Source organism: Enhydra lutris, unplaced genomic scaffold (assembly GCF_002288905.1).
Source record: "Enhydra lutris kenyoni isolate GAN:26980312 unplaced genomic scaffold, ASM228890v2 scaffoldscaffold5, whole genome shotgun sequence".
Classification (NCBI taxonomy): domain Eukaryota; kingdom Metazoa; phylum Chordata; class Mammalia; order Carnivora; family Mustelidae; genus Enhydra; species Enhydra lutris.
The window spans coordinates 28,306,957-28,320,670 of NW_019154089.1; the positions used below are offsets into that span (position 1 = coordinate 28,306,957).

General features: G+C 48.2%; 1 protein-coding gene across 1 annotated transcript in view; it reads right to left on the reverse strand.

Annotated features, from left to right (window-relative positions):
* Positions 1-9,521: 9,521 nt before the first annotated feature.
* The window catches only part of LOC111141132 (adrenoceptor alpha 1B), a 49,304-nt gene continuing 45,111 nt past the window's right edge, over positions 9,522-13,714 (reverse strand). The window contains exon 2 of the mRNA XM_022493478.1: positions 9,522-10,614. Within this exon, the coding sequence (XP_022349186.1) occupies positions 10,007-10,614 (608 nt within the window). The 3' untranslated portion in view covers positions 9,522-10,006. The remainder of the gene's footprint in view (positions 10,615-13,714) is intronic.

The following is a 13,714-nucleotide window of genomic DNA, read 5'->3' on the forward strand; positions in this document are numbered from 1 at the left end:
CCTGTCTGGGTGGTACTGAAGTACAGTGCTTCTCAAAATGACCACCTGGAACATTTACTAAAAATGCAGATTATCGGGCTTTACCTTCACCTATTATATCAGCTGGAGGAGGGCAGAGGTGAGTGTGTATGCTTCATAAGCCCTTGAGCGGTTCTTCTACTCTGAGTTTGAGAGCCACAGCTCCAGCTCTTGGTACCCAAAGCAGGTAGTTTCTCTACAAGAGCACCCGTCCCCTTCCAAAGTGACTAACTCTAGTCCAGCCCGTGGCAAGGTCCTGTGAGTACGAATAATCAATGTTTCCGTCTAGTCATCCCCACCTATTACACTTCAGATTCTCTTAAAAAGTCTTCCCAAGTATTTCTGGGGGACTCTTGTGAATCCCTTTTCTCCTTCCACCTCCTTAATAATTGCTTCCTGTAAGCTGACTGAGGGAGTCATGGGAAGTGTAACTACCTAGCTCAGTGTCCTCAGCTCTCGACCTTGGGGCTATGACCCAGCCCTCTCAAAGCAGCAAATCCTCCAGGGCCAGCTGGAAGTGTCTTCCCTTCAGGTCTCAAGGGGCCCCAGCCAGGCTTTGTTCCAAGCAGAATGCCCCTGTTTCTAGCTCAGGATCAGATTTTGTCACCAGGGCCCAGAGGTGGCATTGCTTGGGGTCCCAAGTGACCCAAAGCCCTTTGAGGAAAGCGCTTCTTCAGAGATTAGAAGTGGTGTGCTGGTAAACTGCCTTCCAAAAAAGAAAACCAAATCCCTGATTTGCAGCGTTTGCCGGTTTCTGTGGCATAAATATTCCCAGGGCTGCAGGCTTTAAGTCACGGGTGTGATGTCACCAAGTGCAAAGCTGGAAAGACATGCTGATAATCGGCCTCATGGCTGGTAAAAGGCAACTTCAGCACACCACTACCTGAGGCCTGATCAGGGACCAGACACTAAGACGTCATTCACTCACTGAACACATTTTTTAAAAATTTAATATAATTTTTTAAAAGATTTTATTTGTTTATTTGAGAGAGGGAGAGAGAGCAGGGGTAGAGGGAGAAGCAGACTCTCCGCCAAGCAGGGAGCCTGATATGGGGCTCTGTCCCAGGATCCTGAGAGTAGGACCCAAGCCAAAGGCAGATGCTTAACAGACTGAGCCACCCAGGCGCCCCATTCAACAAATTTTGAGTGAGTGCCTGCTGTGTGCTGATTACTACTCTCTGATTTGGGGATCCAGAAGTAAAGAGAATGGGTCAAGTTCTTGCCTGGGTGGAGTTCACACTTCTGATGGAGGAGACAGCCAATAAACAAGTAAGTAAATAAATAAACAGGATCAGTTCATGGCAAGTGCTGTAGAAAAGGGAAGGCCTGGGGTGCCTGGGTGGCTCAGTGGGTTAAGCCGCTGCCTTCGGCTCAGGTCATGATCTCAGGGTCCTGGGATCGAGCCCCGCATCGGGCTCTCTGCTCAGCAGGGAGGCTGCTTCCTCCTCTCTCTCTGCCTGCCTCTCTGCCTGCTTGTGATCTCTCTCTGTCAAATAAATAAATAAAATCTTAAAAAAAAAAAAAAAGAAAGAAAAGAAAAGGGAAGGCCAGGTAAGGAGCAGTAGTGAGAGGAGATCTGTTTTAGAACAAGTGATCAGAGAAAGCCTCTCTGAGGTGATGACATCCGATCACCAAATGGAACCAGGGGAGAAGCAGTTGTGGAAGAGAAATAAGAGGTCAGTTGGGGATTTGTTAAGTTTGAGATGCCAGTGAAAGGCCTGGGCTGGTGACACAGTTGGGGAGTGGTCACTATGTGGATAAATTTTAATGCCACAGGAGTGGAGGCCGTCATTGGGGAGTAAAGAGAAGAACCAAAGAACTGAGCTCTGGGGGGCTTTGGCACTGAGGGGATGGGAGGAGAAAGTTCTCTGCTGTTCAGAAGGAGAGTGATCAGCCAGATTGGAAGCTGTGTGACAGAAGTGTTAAAAAAAGAGGAGGGGTACCTAGGTGTCTCAGTCCTTAAGTATCTGTCTTCAGCTCAGGTCATGATCCCAGGGTCCTGGAGATAGGGGAGCCTATCTCCCCTTTGCCTCCCCTAATTTGGGTGGGGGGAAAATAAAACCATGTAGATGTATATAAAAGAATATTATTTAAACTTAAAAAAGAAAGAAATCCTGCCATTTGAGACAATATGGATGAACCTAGAGGACATTGTGCTAAGTGAAATGAGCCAGACACAGAGAGACAAATATTGTATGATCTCACTTGTCTGTGGAATCTAACAAGTTGAAGTCATAAAAAGTGAAGAGTAGAATGGTGGTTGCTGGAGGGGGGGAAGAAAGGGAGATGTTGGTGAAAGGGTACGAAGTTCCAGATATGCAGGACGAGTAAGTTCTGGAGATCTTGTCTACAGCATGGTCACTATAGTTCAAAAGATTGCGTTGTATACTTGAAATTTGCTGAGAGTAGACTCCAAGTGTTGTTGACCCATATACCTAGGAGGTAACTATGTGAGGTGATGGGTATGTTAATTAACTCTGTGGTAATCCCATTTCACAGTGTATTCATGTATCAAAACATCAATGTGTACACCTTAAATACATATCATTTTTATTTGTTAATTACATCTCAGTAAAGCTGGAGAAAAATAATCAAACCACAAAGCACATCCCTTCCTGGCCCAATTTCCTGTTCTTTCCTATCATTCTCCATCTCCTTGGCAAATCAAGATCAGAAGGTGCCAGACTTCAAATCTTGCCCAGCATTTCATTAGCTCTGTCAAGAGAGAATGAACGCATTTGGGACACCAAGTGAGGCACTAAGGGTAATGGTTATAAGCAGGAGTTCCCAGGTCAGACAGCCTACATAGAAATCTTTTCTCCTTTCTAGTCATCCGTTGCTGTGTAAGAAACTTGTGGGAAACAGCAGCCGTGATTGATTGTTACCTGTCATGATTCTGGGGGTTGATGGGGCTCAGTTGAGCAGTTCTCACTCGAGAATCACTTACAGGTCTGATGGTGGAGGCTGGCTGGACCCTCAGTCGGCAGAGACATCTACACGTGGCCTCAGCTTCCTCATAGAACAGCAGATGGTTTCCCCTGCTCCTATTTCTTGCTCACCACTACTTAGCCACGTCTTCAGACCCAACTCTGATGCCACTGCCTCCGTGAAGCCTTTCTGATTCTGTGCAGATGGACAGGAACCCTTTCTCCTTCAAATTCCTGAAGTCCTTTATTTCCAGGGCTCCAATGGCACTGAGTATCACAATGGCCTTTTACTGAGCAATTACCAGGTGCTGCAGGCTACACTAAACACAGCATGACCCATTGAAACTGATCTTCACAATGACCCTCTGATGAAGGGTAGTTGGAAGAAAGGCAGGCAGGAACCAGGGGCTCCCCCCCCACCCCTCCCACCCCTGCCCTAAGAGGAAATCACTCTTACAAGGATTTTACACCACCCTGGAAGGAGCCCTCCACCCTTTCCCATGCGATAGATAGGTGATAAAAACCTGATTGGGTTAATCAGATTATACCTGCCCGTAACATGCCCAAAAACAGGCCCATAAAAACCAATCCAGTGGCAACCCCTTGGGTCCCCTCCCTCCTCCGGAGCTTTGTGCTATCACTTTACTATGGCTCAGTATTTGAGCTTTGGTGCTTTGCTTTGCTGCTCACCACTCTTCATCTGGTCTACCTCTTCATTCTTCCAAGTGTTTTGACCAAGAACCATGGGCACTAAAGGAGAAGAAATCCTGTAACCCCTCGAAGACAGGTATGATCGTTCCTGTTTCACAGGTCATGAAAACTGCCCCTCCGAGACAGCAGGTGATTTGTTCAAGGAGACAAAACTAATAAATGGGTGAATCAGATTTCACGCCCGGTTCTGTCTGATTCTCTGGTTCTCAGGCTTAACCCCTGTGCTACCAGAACCTCTTTCTTCCTGGTATATAATAAGGTTTTTTGAGTCCAATATCCTCTTCCAGACTGAAATTTTCATGAGAGCAAAGCTGGGTGATCTTCTTTGTATCCTTGGCTCCCAGTTTGTGTGGGTGCTCCAGGATCATTTGTGAAATAAACAAGAGAACACACAGGTGAATGAAGTAGGGTATGGGAGCCCATGGAGTGTACGGGGTTAGCGCTTGCTGGCTCAGGGGGCACTTGACTGAGACGGAATATGCTTCCCGAGGGGGTGCATACACGTGAGGACAGTCACCAGATTTTAGTGCTGTCCTCTTCTCTCAAGCAGGCCTTTTATAAGGACACTACTTCTCTGAATGAGCCCATTAGCAGGAATCAAAGCTGTTTGTTTTACTAATCCCAAAAAAGTTCTTGCCCCAAACGGCTTGTCCCTGAGGACTGCGCCTTGTGGGAGGAGAAGAAAAGCTGGAGTCACAGTTTGGCACAGTTTAGCGGTTGTCTCTGGTTCAGTGTTCCTGATGGTCAGTCAGTAGACAGAGGCCTAGAAAGGGGTGGGGACCTAGGGCCTGGCCTTGAGACTCCCATCTCCCCTGATGGGCGTGTGAGAGCACTAATGATGGAAACACAGGGAGTGTTAGGCAGTGGGGGCCCAGCTGACATTCTTTAGATGTCATTTCCTACAGGAAGCCTTCCCTAATCAGAACTGTCCCTTCCTCTGTCATCAGACTAGAGGCAGGAGCCCCTGACATGAGCTCCCCAAGCCCCCTGTTCTGCTATTATAGCACGTCCATACTCATGCTAGGGACATAGATACTCATCCATTCAAAAATATTTGGAAAAAGATATTTGAGCAACTACCATGTGTCAGGCACTGCTTTAGAGGCTGAGACTATAATAGTGAACAAAACAGACAAAAATCTCCACCCCGGTGGAGTGTGGGCTTTTAGTGTGTGTGTGTGGAACAAATAAACATGTCAACAGGTGGGCTACATAACACACTAGGTAGTACCAAGAGCTATGGAGAAAAATAAAGTGCAGGAGAGCCACAGGGCGGGCTGGGTGGCATTGGTGGTGGGGTCAGAGAAATCAGGTGACCACTGAGAAGTGACACTGCAGCACAGGTGTGAAGGAGGTGAGGGAGGAAGGGGCTCTAGGCAGAGGGACCAGATGTGCAAAGGCCCTGAGTGGGGAGTTGGGCTCCCCTGGACCTAAGGAACAACAGAGGTAGCCTGGTTGCAAGGGAGGGAGGGTAGGGGAGAGGAGCAGGGGAGAAGGGGAGGGAAGGGAGGCAGATTACACCTCTGTCCCTGTCCCACCATCCCACCTCCCAACACCCATACTTTAACAAATTAACTGGCAAACCAAGGCTCTCTGACTCTAGCCAAGCCAGCGAGGAGTAAGTCACTCATTTCTTAGGGGAAGATTTTCTAGGGAAAGCCAAAGAAACAGTGTCAAGTTCTTGACTTTAAAGTTTCAGAAGGCAGGGCCAGGTATAAGATAGGAAAACCATAGAAGGACGCAAGCTCTTTCTTGTTAACCCAAGCTTCCCTCTGTATCCTCCTCCTACCCTCAGCTGGGCTATATAAAGATTCCATGGCGTGGTGAGGTAGGGTCGAGAGGGTCCTGAAGGGACCTACTGAGAGGAGGTGGGGCAGCAGGAGGCCTCCACGTCTGCTTGCAGGACCAGGCGGAAGTTAACCCCGAATCTGCAGTGAGGAGTGGTTGCTGTTCTACTTCTTGCCACCAAGAGGCTGATGGCAGCCAGGACAAGGCCCGTTCTTCAGCTGGAGGAGTGATGCTCAATGCTTTGCCCGAGTGCCATCCAACCCCTTTCCAAGAACCCAAGGCACTTAACCGTCACCACCAAGCTCCAGACCGAAGATGGAGCCTGACACTCAGGGGCTCACCAAGTAAGGAAGCTTCTAGTTCCCAGACTCCAGTTGTACACTCCAGTGGGATTGCTGGTGCCTGCCCACCTCTCATCCAGGCTGAGCTCTGGGAGAGCAGGGTCGAAGACATTCTTCTCTGTGTGTACCTCGCTCTGTATTTGACTACTTTTGTATTCTCAGGGAGTCAAATCTCTTGAGAAGTTTATAACCTGGGTTTCACGTGTTGGGATTTGGGGGGCATGAATTGTAGGTGAAGTTGGGCTGTTATACTCACTTCGTTCTAGTTTGCATCAGATTCTTAAAGGAGCTGCTGATGCAGGAAAAGTTGAGAACTGCTGGAATGGGGGATATATAACATCATCCACAAGTAATAAAAATAGTGCCTACTCTGGGCCAAGCTCTTTCATGTTCTGTTGCATCCCAAACTTGTGGGGCATGTGCTAATTATATTCTCAATTTACATGCAAGGCAGTTGGCCACAGGGAGGCCAAGGCACCTGGATCAGGTAGTAGAGCTGAGCCTTGAACAGAGCAGCTCTGCGCCCCACACCCCCCCTCCCTGCCCCTGCCCTTGTCTGCCATCATAGGATGCACAAGCCTTAAGACATCCACACTTCCCTCACGCACCCATTCTGGCTTTGTCACCCTGGAATGTTCTAGAACTTTTATCAAATTTCCTTTTTCCCTTCAAATTTGGGCTGATCCCCTCTTCGAGTAATGTGTTTCTTCATGCTGTAGGACACAAAATTCTTTTACTCTGTCATAAACTTGTCTTTCTTCTTCAAGGTGGACACTGAGTCCTAAAACCCCAGACTCTAGTGAATGACAGAGAATTTATTTTCTTTGTCCATTTATTCAGATTTTCTAAACCATGTATCAAAGTAAAGACTGAATAGTTAATGCCTCTGCTAATAGCTATCGCTCATCAGATACTTCCAAGTGACGGACAAAGTGTTGATTTATACTCATTAACCCATTTGATCTGCCCGATGTCCCTCCGAGGTAGGTACTATTATTATCTCTATTTTATAGTTAAAAAAACTGAGGTTTAGACCGGTAACATGAGCTGCTCAAGGTCACAGAGCTATTAAATGGCAGAAGTGGGCTTTGAACCCGGATCTGCAGGATCAATTATTACCCCACCTTGCCAAGCCACTTGCCTCTTTACTTTGGTTGGCAGATGTATTCTTGTGCCTGTCCCAGGGGAGACAATGACCCAGGAGTGTTTGGGTGGCTGGAGAAGATTCAGTAGGACTGCTTTGCTGCTGGTGGGGAGGTCAGAGTAGAGAGGCCATTTTCCCCCAAGGGCTCTTGAATTCCATGCCCTCTCTCAGCCTGGCCACAGTGAGGTAACCTGAAGATGTAGCGTGATGCAGACTCTGACTCGGGTCCGATCTGGAACCAAGCACCTTATGAGGACGTGAGTCACTGCTGGGCCAACCCTCCTTCTGGAAAAAGGCAGGAGGCTGCCGCTGCCTTCCTGTGCTGCCTGAGTGGCCTCCAAACACCAGTGATGTCTGAGGTCATCAGAACTGAGCAGCTCAGGAAATGCCTTTGGTGCCTGTGGCTTCAGATATCTCTGGTCCAAATTACAGCTTGGTCCTGCCCAGCGAGCTATAGTTTGGTGTTTATACCACAATTATTTCATTGAATCCCTGGGTTTCCTGATAGTCTGTGATAGTTTGACAGATGGGAAAACAGGCCAGGAGAGGCAGGGGTGAATTGCTCAAGGTGACACAGAACCGAGAGTTGAACCCAGGTCCAACTGACTCCAGGTCCCCCTTGCTTGCACTAGACCAGTGCTTTTCAAACCTCATTCTGTGGACTCCTTGGGTGCTTAGGGCAGGCCAGAAGGAGGAGCTGAGGAGGAGAGCAGTCAAGGGGTTGAGGCTCTGTTGTCCTTTCCTTCTTCACTCTGGACCCCAATTATGTCAGGAGTCTGTGTAAGGACTGTTTGAAAGATCTGGGTTGTTAACAAAATGTTTTCAGGGAACTGCTCCAAACTGCTGCTGCTTCTCTGGAAATTAGGTTCAGGCTCTTCTTTTCCTAGGACTCTTATCTGTATTGAGGCAAGAAGACATCTGCTCTCTATTAGAGGATGTACTCAACCCCAACATGGCAGCACAAGGGAGTGTAAAAGGTACTGGACAGGGAGGCAACAGACTGGGGTCCTAGTCCTAGTTCAGTGTCACTTAGTCAAGTTATTTACCGTGGTTTCCCTATCTGTAAAGATGAGGTGATTGGCCCAGATAATTCTGAAAATCCAGTTTAGCTCGAATAACCTGTGGATCTGGGGTATCATTCTTGGTTCATGGGATTTTAAACAAGGATGAGTCATTTGAAATTGTATAAAAATATTATATATATAGTGCATTTTTTTTCTGGCAGAAGAATGTACAGCTTTCATCAGTCCCAAAGGGATCTCTGGCACAGAACATCTAGCTTCTCAGGACATTTTACTTCTATTTTTTTTTTTTTTTTTTTTTGGTCAAAACTGGTGGGAGATATTTCTCCTTTGGGGGGAGTTTCAAGTTATAAGAATGGTGTGAAAAAGTTATCTGCAAGAAGGAAATGAGGAAAGATAAGCAGAGCCAAGATGAAAGCTAAATGAGTCAGAACCTTCTGAGCAAGCTGACAATCTTGTTTAAGCTCCTGGATGCGGCCATACCTGATACCCCTACACTTTTCAGTTACATGAACTACTGCTCCTTTTCACTAAGCATTTTCAATTCAGTCACCTATAGAATAAATGTCTGATGCACTAACATTATTGGAAAAGTCTCCTGCCATTTGAGAAAGTATGAAGCTCAGCAAAAAAAAAAAAAAAAAAAAAAAAAGCAAAGTGGGAAGAGAAAGGGATTGAGGTGGGTATGTTCCTGTTATGCTTTTTTTGAATTTCCGGGAAGAAAAATGCTCTGTTTTGTTCCCTAGCCTATATATTTATATTTATTATTAGTATTGTTATTGTTGTTATTATTATTATTCTTTTAGCAAACTGGAGGCTTTCAGAGGCAGAGAAGACCCTGGAATCAATTCCATCATTACACAGATGGGAAACCAAGATCCAGAAAGGGAATGTGACTTTCTCGAGGTAAAGCAGTAAATCAGCAGAAGACCTGAGGCTAGAATGGAGGTTACTTCCTCCCAGGTGTGCTCCACCTCTCTGTGTGACTCTCCTCAGTGCTTCTTCCCCAGACAGTCTCCCCAGCTAGCAGAGCTTATGAGGGTTCTTGTGCTCATGTATGTTGCTTGGTCACAGGGATCCATCTTATCCAGAAAATTCTTCAGTTTGCATTTCTTTATCGGGCTCCCTGGACGCGGGTGAACAATGGAGTGTTTGGCCTAGGGATGCAGGGAGGAGGTGAAAGGAACCAAGCCATCTCTCTGCCTGAGTCCCATCCCCTCTCAAGTGACAGGCCCACCTTACCCTCCCGGCTACAGAGCTCCAGCTAGGATTGGGGTCCCTAGTACCAAGCCAGGCATTGCCCACAGTGTTGCCCACAGCAGGAGGATTAGATACCAGTGAGGGTCCAAAGCAGGCAAGGAGGATTTATGGGACAAATCCACCCGCTCACTTCCAGCCACAGGGTCAGATCTGTTTAGCCCTGGAGGACCGTAATGGCAAGGGGCCCCAGCACAACTATCGCCCATACGCCCAGTGGGACTAACGCAGACAAATCTGAAGAGGAAGGAGGAGGAGACTCCAGATCCTGCCCACCGCCCTGTTCGCAAACCGCTCGAAGGCGCACAGGAGAAATGACCTTTAATGTCCGATGTGTTTCCAACCCCGCCCAAGTGCCATCATTCAGTAAAGTACAAGGAGGGGCTTGAGAGGTACGAAGTCACGAGACAAACACCGCCCCACTGCCTCCCGGGCGCATACTCGCTCGGCCCCCGCGCGGGCGGCCCCACACACGCACACATGCAGACCACACGGACACTGCACAGACACACGCACGTGTACCCACGATTAAATACGTGTACAGAGGGACTCGTTTGGATATGTACAGAGAGAGAGAGAGAGACGGAAATCCCGGCCGGCGTCGGGTCCTCCAGGCTCTCAGCATGCTCGGCCCAGCTCTCCGCGCTGTACCTGGCACCCATGCCCCTGCCAGAAAAGCAGCTGCCCCTCTCCCCGCCCCCCTCCCCCCGTTTGCCCCCGGGCCCGCGTCTCCGGGCGCCGACGCCCCTTCCCCCCCTCCGCCCACCCTCCCCCCACAATATTTCCTCCCCCGGGGCCCTAAAACTGCCCGGGCGCCAGGGGCATGTTGGTTTTGAAGCCCGGCTGCCCGTTGGCCACGTCGGTCGTGGCTTCGCAGCCACCGTTGCTGGCGCCGCCGTCGTCCCCGGGGCTCTCAGGTTCGGACAGGAGCTTGAAGGTGAAGAGGGGGCCCGAGTCGTGGCGGCCGCGGCGGCCGGGGGGCTCGGGCGCGGGCAGGCTCAGGAGCGCGCCGGGCGCCTTCCACTCCCGGAAGGCGCACAGCTCGACGGACGGCGGCGCGCCGCGGCCCAGGTAGCCCGGGCTCGGCGAGGCCGAGGGCAGGGTCCGCTGGCTGCCGCTCAGGCAGCTGCCGCTGTCGTCCAGCGAGTCCTTGCGCGACTGCGAGCGTTCCAGCGAGCCGCCGCGCGTCCACGGTCGGTAGGTGTAGGCGCAGCCGCCCAGGCGACGGCGACGGCGGCGGCGGCGGCGACCGCGGCACTGGCACCCGAGGATGCGCACGAAGGCGCGCTTGAACTCCTTGCTGGAGCACGGGTAGATGATGGGGTTGAGGCAGCTGTTGAAGTAGCCCAGCCAGAACACCACTTTGAACACGGCGTCGGGGGGCTTCAGGGTGGAGAACAGGGAGCCTGCAGCGGGGAGGGGTGGGGTGGTCACAGGGGCAGAAAGACAGACAGCAGTTCGTGAGTACTCAGGCCCTCCTCTCCCTGCGCTCCGCCTGAACGCGCGGCAATCCCCCCGCCTGGTCTTTGCCCAGGCCACCTTCTCTGCCCCGAGCCCTCGCCTTTCCATCTCTAAGTGAGCGAATCCGACATTCCTTTTAGGGCCAATCTCCGTAACCTCCGCTTCGCCTCTAAAACCTTTCTTGGGTTAGTTAACCAGCCCCTAGGTTCCCATTTCTCTCGACTTGCCGGGACAGCGTTTACCACTTTCGACGCCAGCGATAATCATCATCACCGGCACTGGCATAGTTCTTAGGTGGGAAGCATTGTGCTAGGCGCTTAGCTATATTATTTTGTTCTACAGAAAGGCCTGGACGCAGATGCCGATTTATTTCCATAGAAGATATGAGAGGTATTAAAGACCTAAATGTGAAAGGTAAAACTTTAAAGGCAAAAGAAGACAAAGTTCTTCTCTGATCTAGGGACGATCTTTTTGATCTAGCAGTGAAAGAAAAACGACTCAATACTGCAAAAAGATAAATTACGAGGCAAGGACGGGAGAGGATATTTCCAATTTTTAAGACAGTCAAGGGATCAATATTTAGAATATAAAAGATACTCCTGCAAATCAACAAGAAAAAGAGCATTCCCAGTAGAAATGTGGGCAAAGAAAATGAACAGGCAATTTACAAAACAGGAAACCTCAGGGCTAATGAACATAGGTCAAGATGCTCAAAATATTAGGGGTTCAAATAAATTCAAATGAAAACCACAAAGAGATACAACATATCTGTTCAGCTGGCAAAATCAGGAAGCTGGAGAGTGCTAAGTGTAAGCAGGGTTGTGGGGACAGGGGGAGCCTTCTGCATGGCTAGTGCGGGCATAGGCTGTGAGGCCCTACTCAAGACTCTGGCCCCACTTGATGTCATTAATTATATATACACACGATTTCTTCTTCTTCTTCTTCTTCTTCTTCTTCTTCTTCTTTTACTACTACTACTACTACTTCTTCTTCTTCTTCTTTTTAAAGATTTTATCCATTTTTTTGACACAGAGAGATCACAAGTAGGCAGAGAGGCAGGCAGAGAGAGGGGGAAGCAGGCTCCCTGCTGAGCAGAGAGCCCAATGTGGGGCTCCATCCCATGACCCTGAGATCATGACCTGAGCCACCCAGGCGCCCCTATATACAGACTTCTTGACCCAGCAGTTCCGCTCCAGGGCATAGATCTCAAAGAACTTTCACACAGGTCCATAAGGTGACATTCACAAGTATACTCAGAGCACTGTTGCTTATGGTGACAGAGAGTTGGACAGAACCTAGGTGTCCCTCACTGGGAATTATGGAAAAATAGAGTAGGGTGGATGCCTAGCACAGTGACTGTGTCCCACTTAGAGCCCTGGACGGCATGTCCATATAGCACTAGGGAAAGATCTTAAAAAATATCATTCTTTATGAACAAATAGGAAATAGAATGAAGATTTACAACATAATACTATTTAAGTAACACACCAAACAACCTCACACATTTTACAAAAACACTTCAAATAATGTCAAACACAAAATAGTTGCCTAAGGGTGAAGGAAGAGGGAAATGGAAATAAAAGGAAATAAATCAATAAAATAAGAGAGAGGGCTTACAATGAGGTGCTATGATGGAGAAACATGATTAACTCACCCCTCTAATTTCAGAGCCAAAAATATTTTATGGCAATATTTAATTAAAAGCAACTTCCATTTTAAATGCAAGGCAACTAGGATTGGAGAGGGTAAATGACTTGCCCCAGGATACTCAGTATGTTTGTAGTATAGCTGGGATTTAAACTAAATTCTGTTTGAATACAAAATATGTTTTTAAAATGCTATTTACAATACCCTTTGTGGAAAAATGAGAAAAATATAAAAAAAGCAAAAAGAGAAAACACATAACCTCGCAATGCAAAGAAATCAAATTTGGTGCATATACCTTCAGATCTTTTTTTCTGTTGTACATCCATCTTTAAATGTTTCGATAAATGCAGTTATACTTTACAGGACTTTCCTTCTTCCTCCCTCCTTCCCTCCCTCCCTACTTCCTTCCCCTTCCTTCCTTCCTTCCTTCCTTTTTTTGTTATTTCAAACCATGTTCCTGGGCTCCTGGTGCAGGGCTAAGCCAGGCAAGGGTTTAAACTTAGAAAGAGGGTTATCCAGGGTTGTCTGGGTGGCTCAGTGAGTTAAGCGTCTGACTGTTGATTTCAGCTCAGGCTGTGATCTCAGGATCCTGAGATCAAGCCCCATGTTGGGCCCCAGGCTCAGCACAGAGTCCGCTTGAGAGTCTCCCCTTCTCCCTCTACCCTGCCTGCTCTAAATAAACTCTTAAAAAAAAAAAAAGGAAGAAAGAAAGAAAGAAAGAGGGCTATCCATACCTGTATGTACTGATTCTTTTTTTTTAAAGTTTATTTAAGTAATCTCTACACCCAATGTGGGGCTCAAACTCACAACCCCAAGAAGCGTGTGCGGTACAGACTGAGCCTGCCACACAACCTGTTATGCTGATTCTTTTCCCAACTCAGGGGGAAATGTGGGAGTGAGCTAGATTCTTGGTTTGGTTTAAAGGAGGCAGATGAGGGCGACACTTCATGATCTGATTTGTGACAAGGCTGGCACCATCAGGTTTTCATCCCACTATGCCAGATACTCCTTTGGATTAAGATGCTATATGGAAGGCATTGGCTGAAATGCACATTTGGCATGTGAACACCTAGTCCCCACGACCGGATGGGTTGTTTCTGTCTGTGGGGATGTTCTTGTTTCTGTTACTGAGTCTGAAGGGCTTAGGTACTGGCCTTGACAAATGCAAACCTGGAGAATAAATTTTGGGAGAAGTGGAGAGAAGGCGGAAGAGCTAGGAAACCTTGTATATTACCTTGGAGGGTAAATGCTGATGATCGTGTATACAGGTGGGCACACCACCCTAATGAGGACACTTAGGGTCCAGGACTGGGGACGCAAAGACAGTCATGCAAAAGTGAGGAGACCAAGAGTAGGAGAGCTCCCTGAAAACAAACTCATAGCTGTGCTTGCCAACCC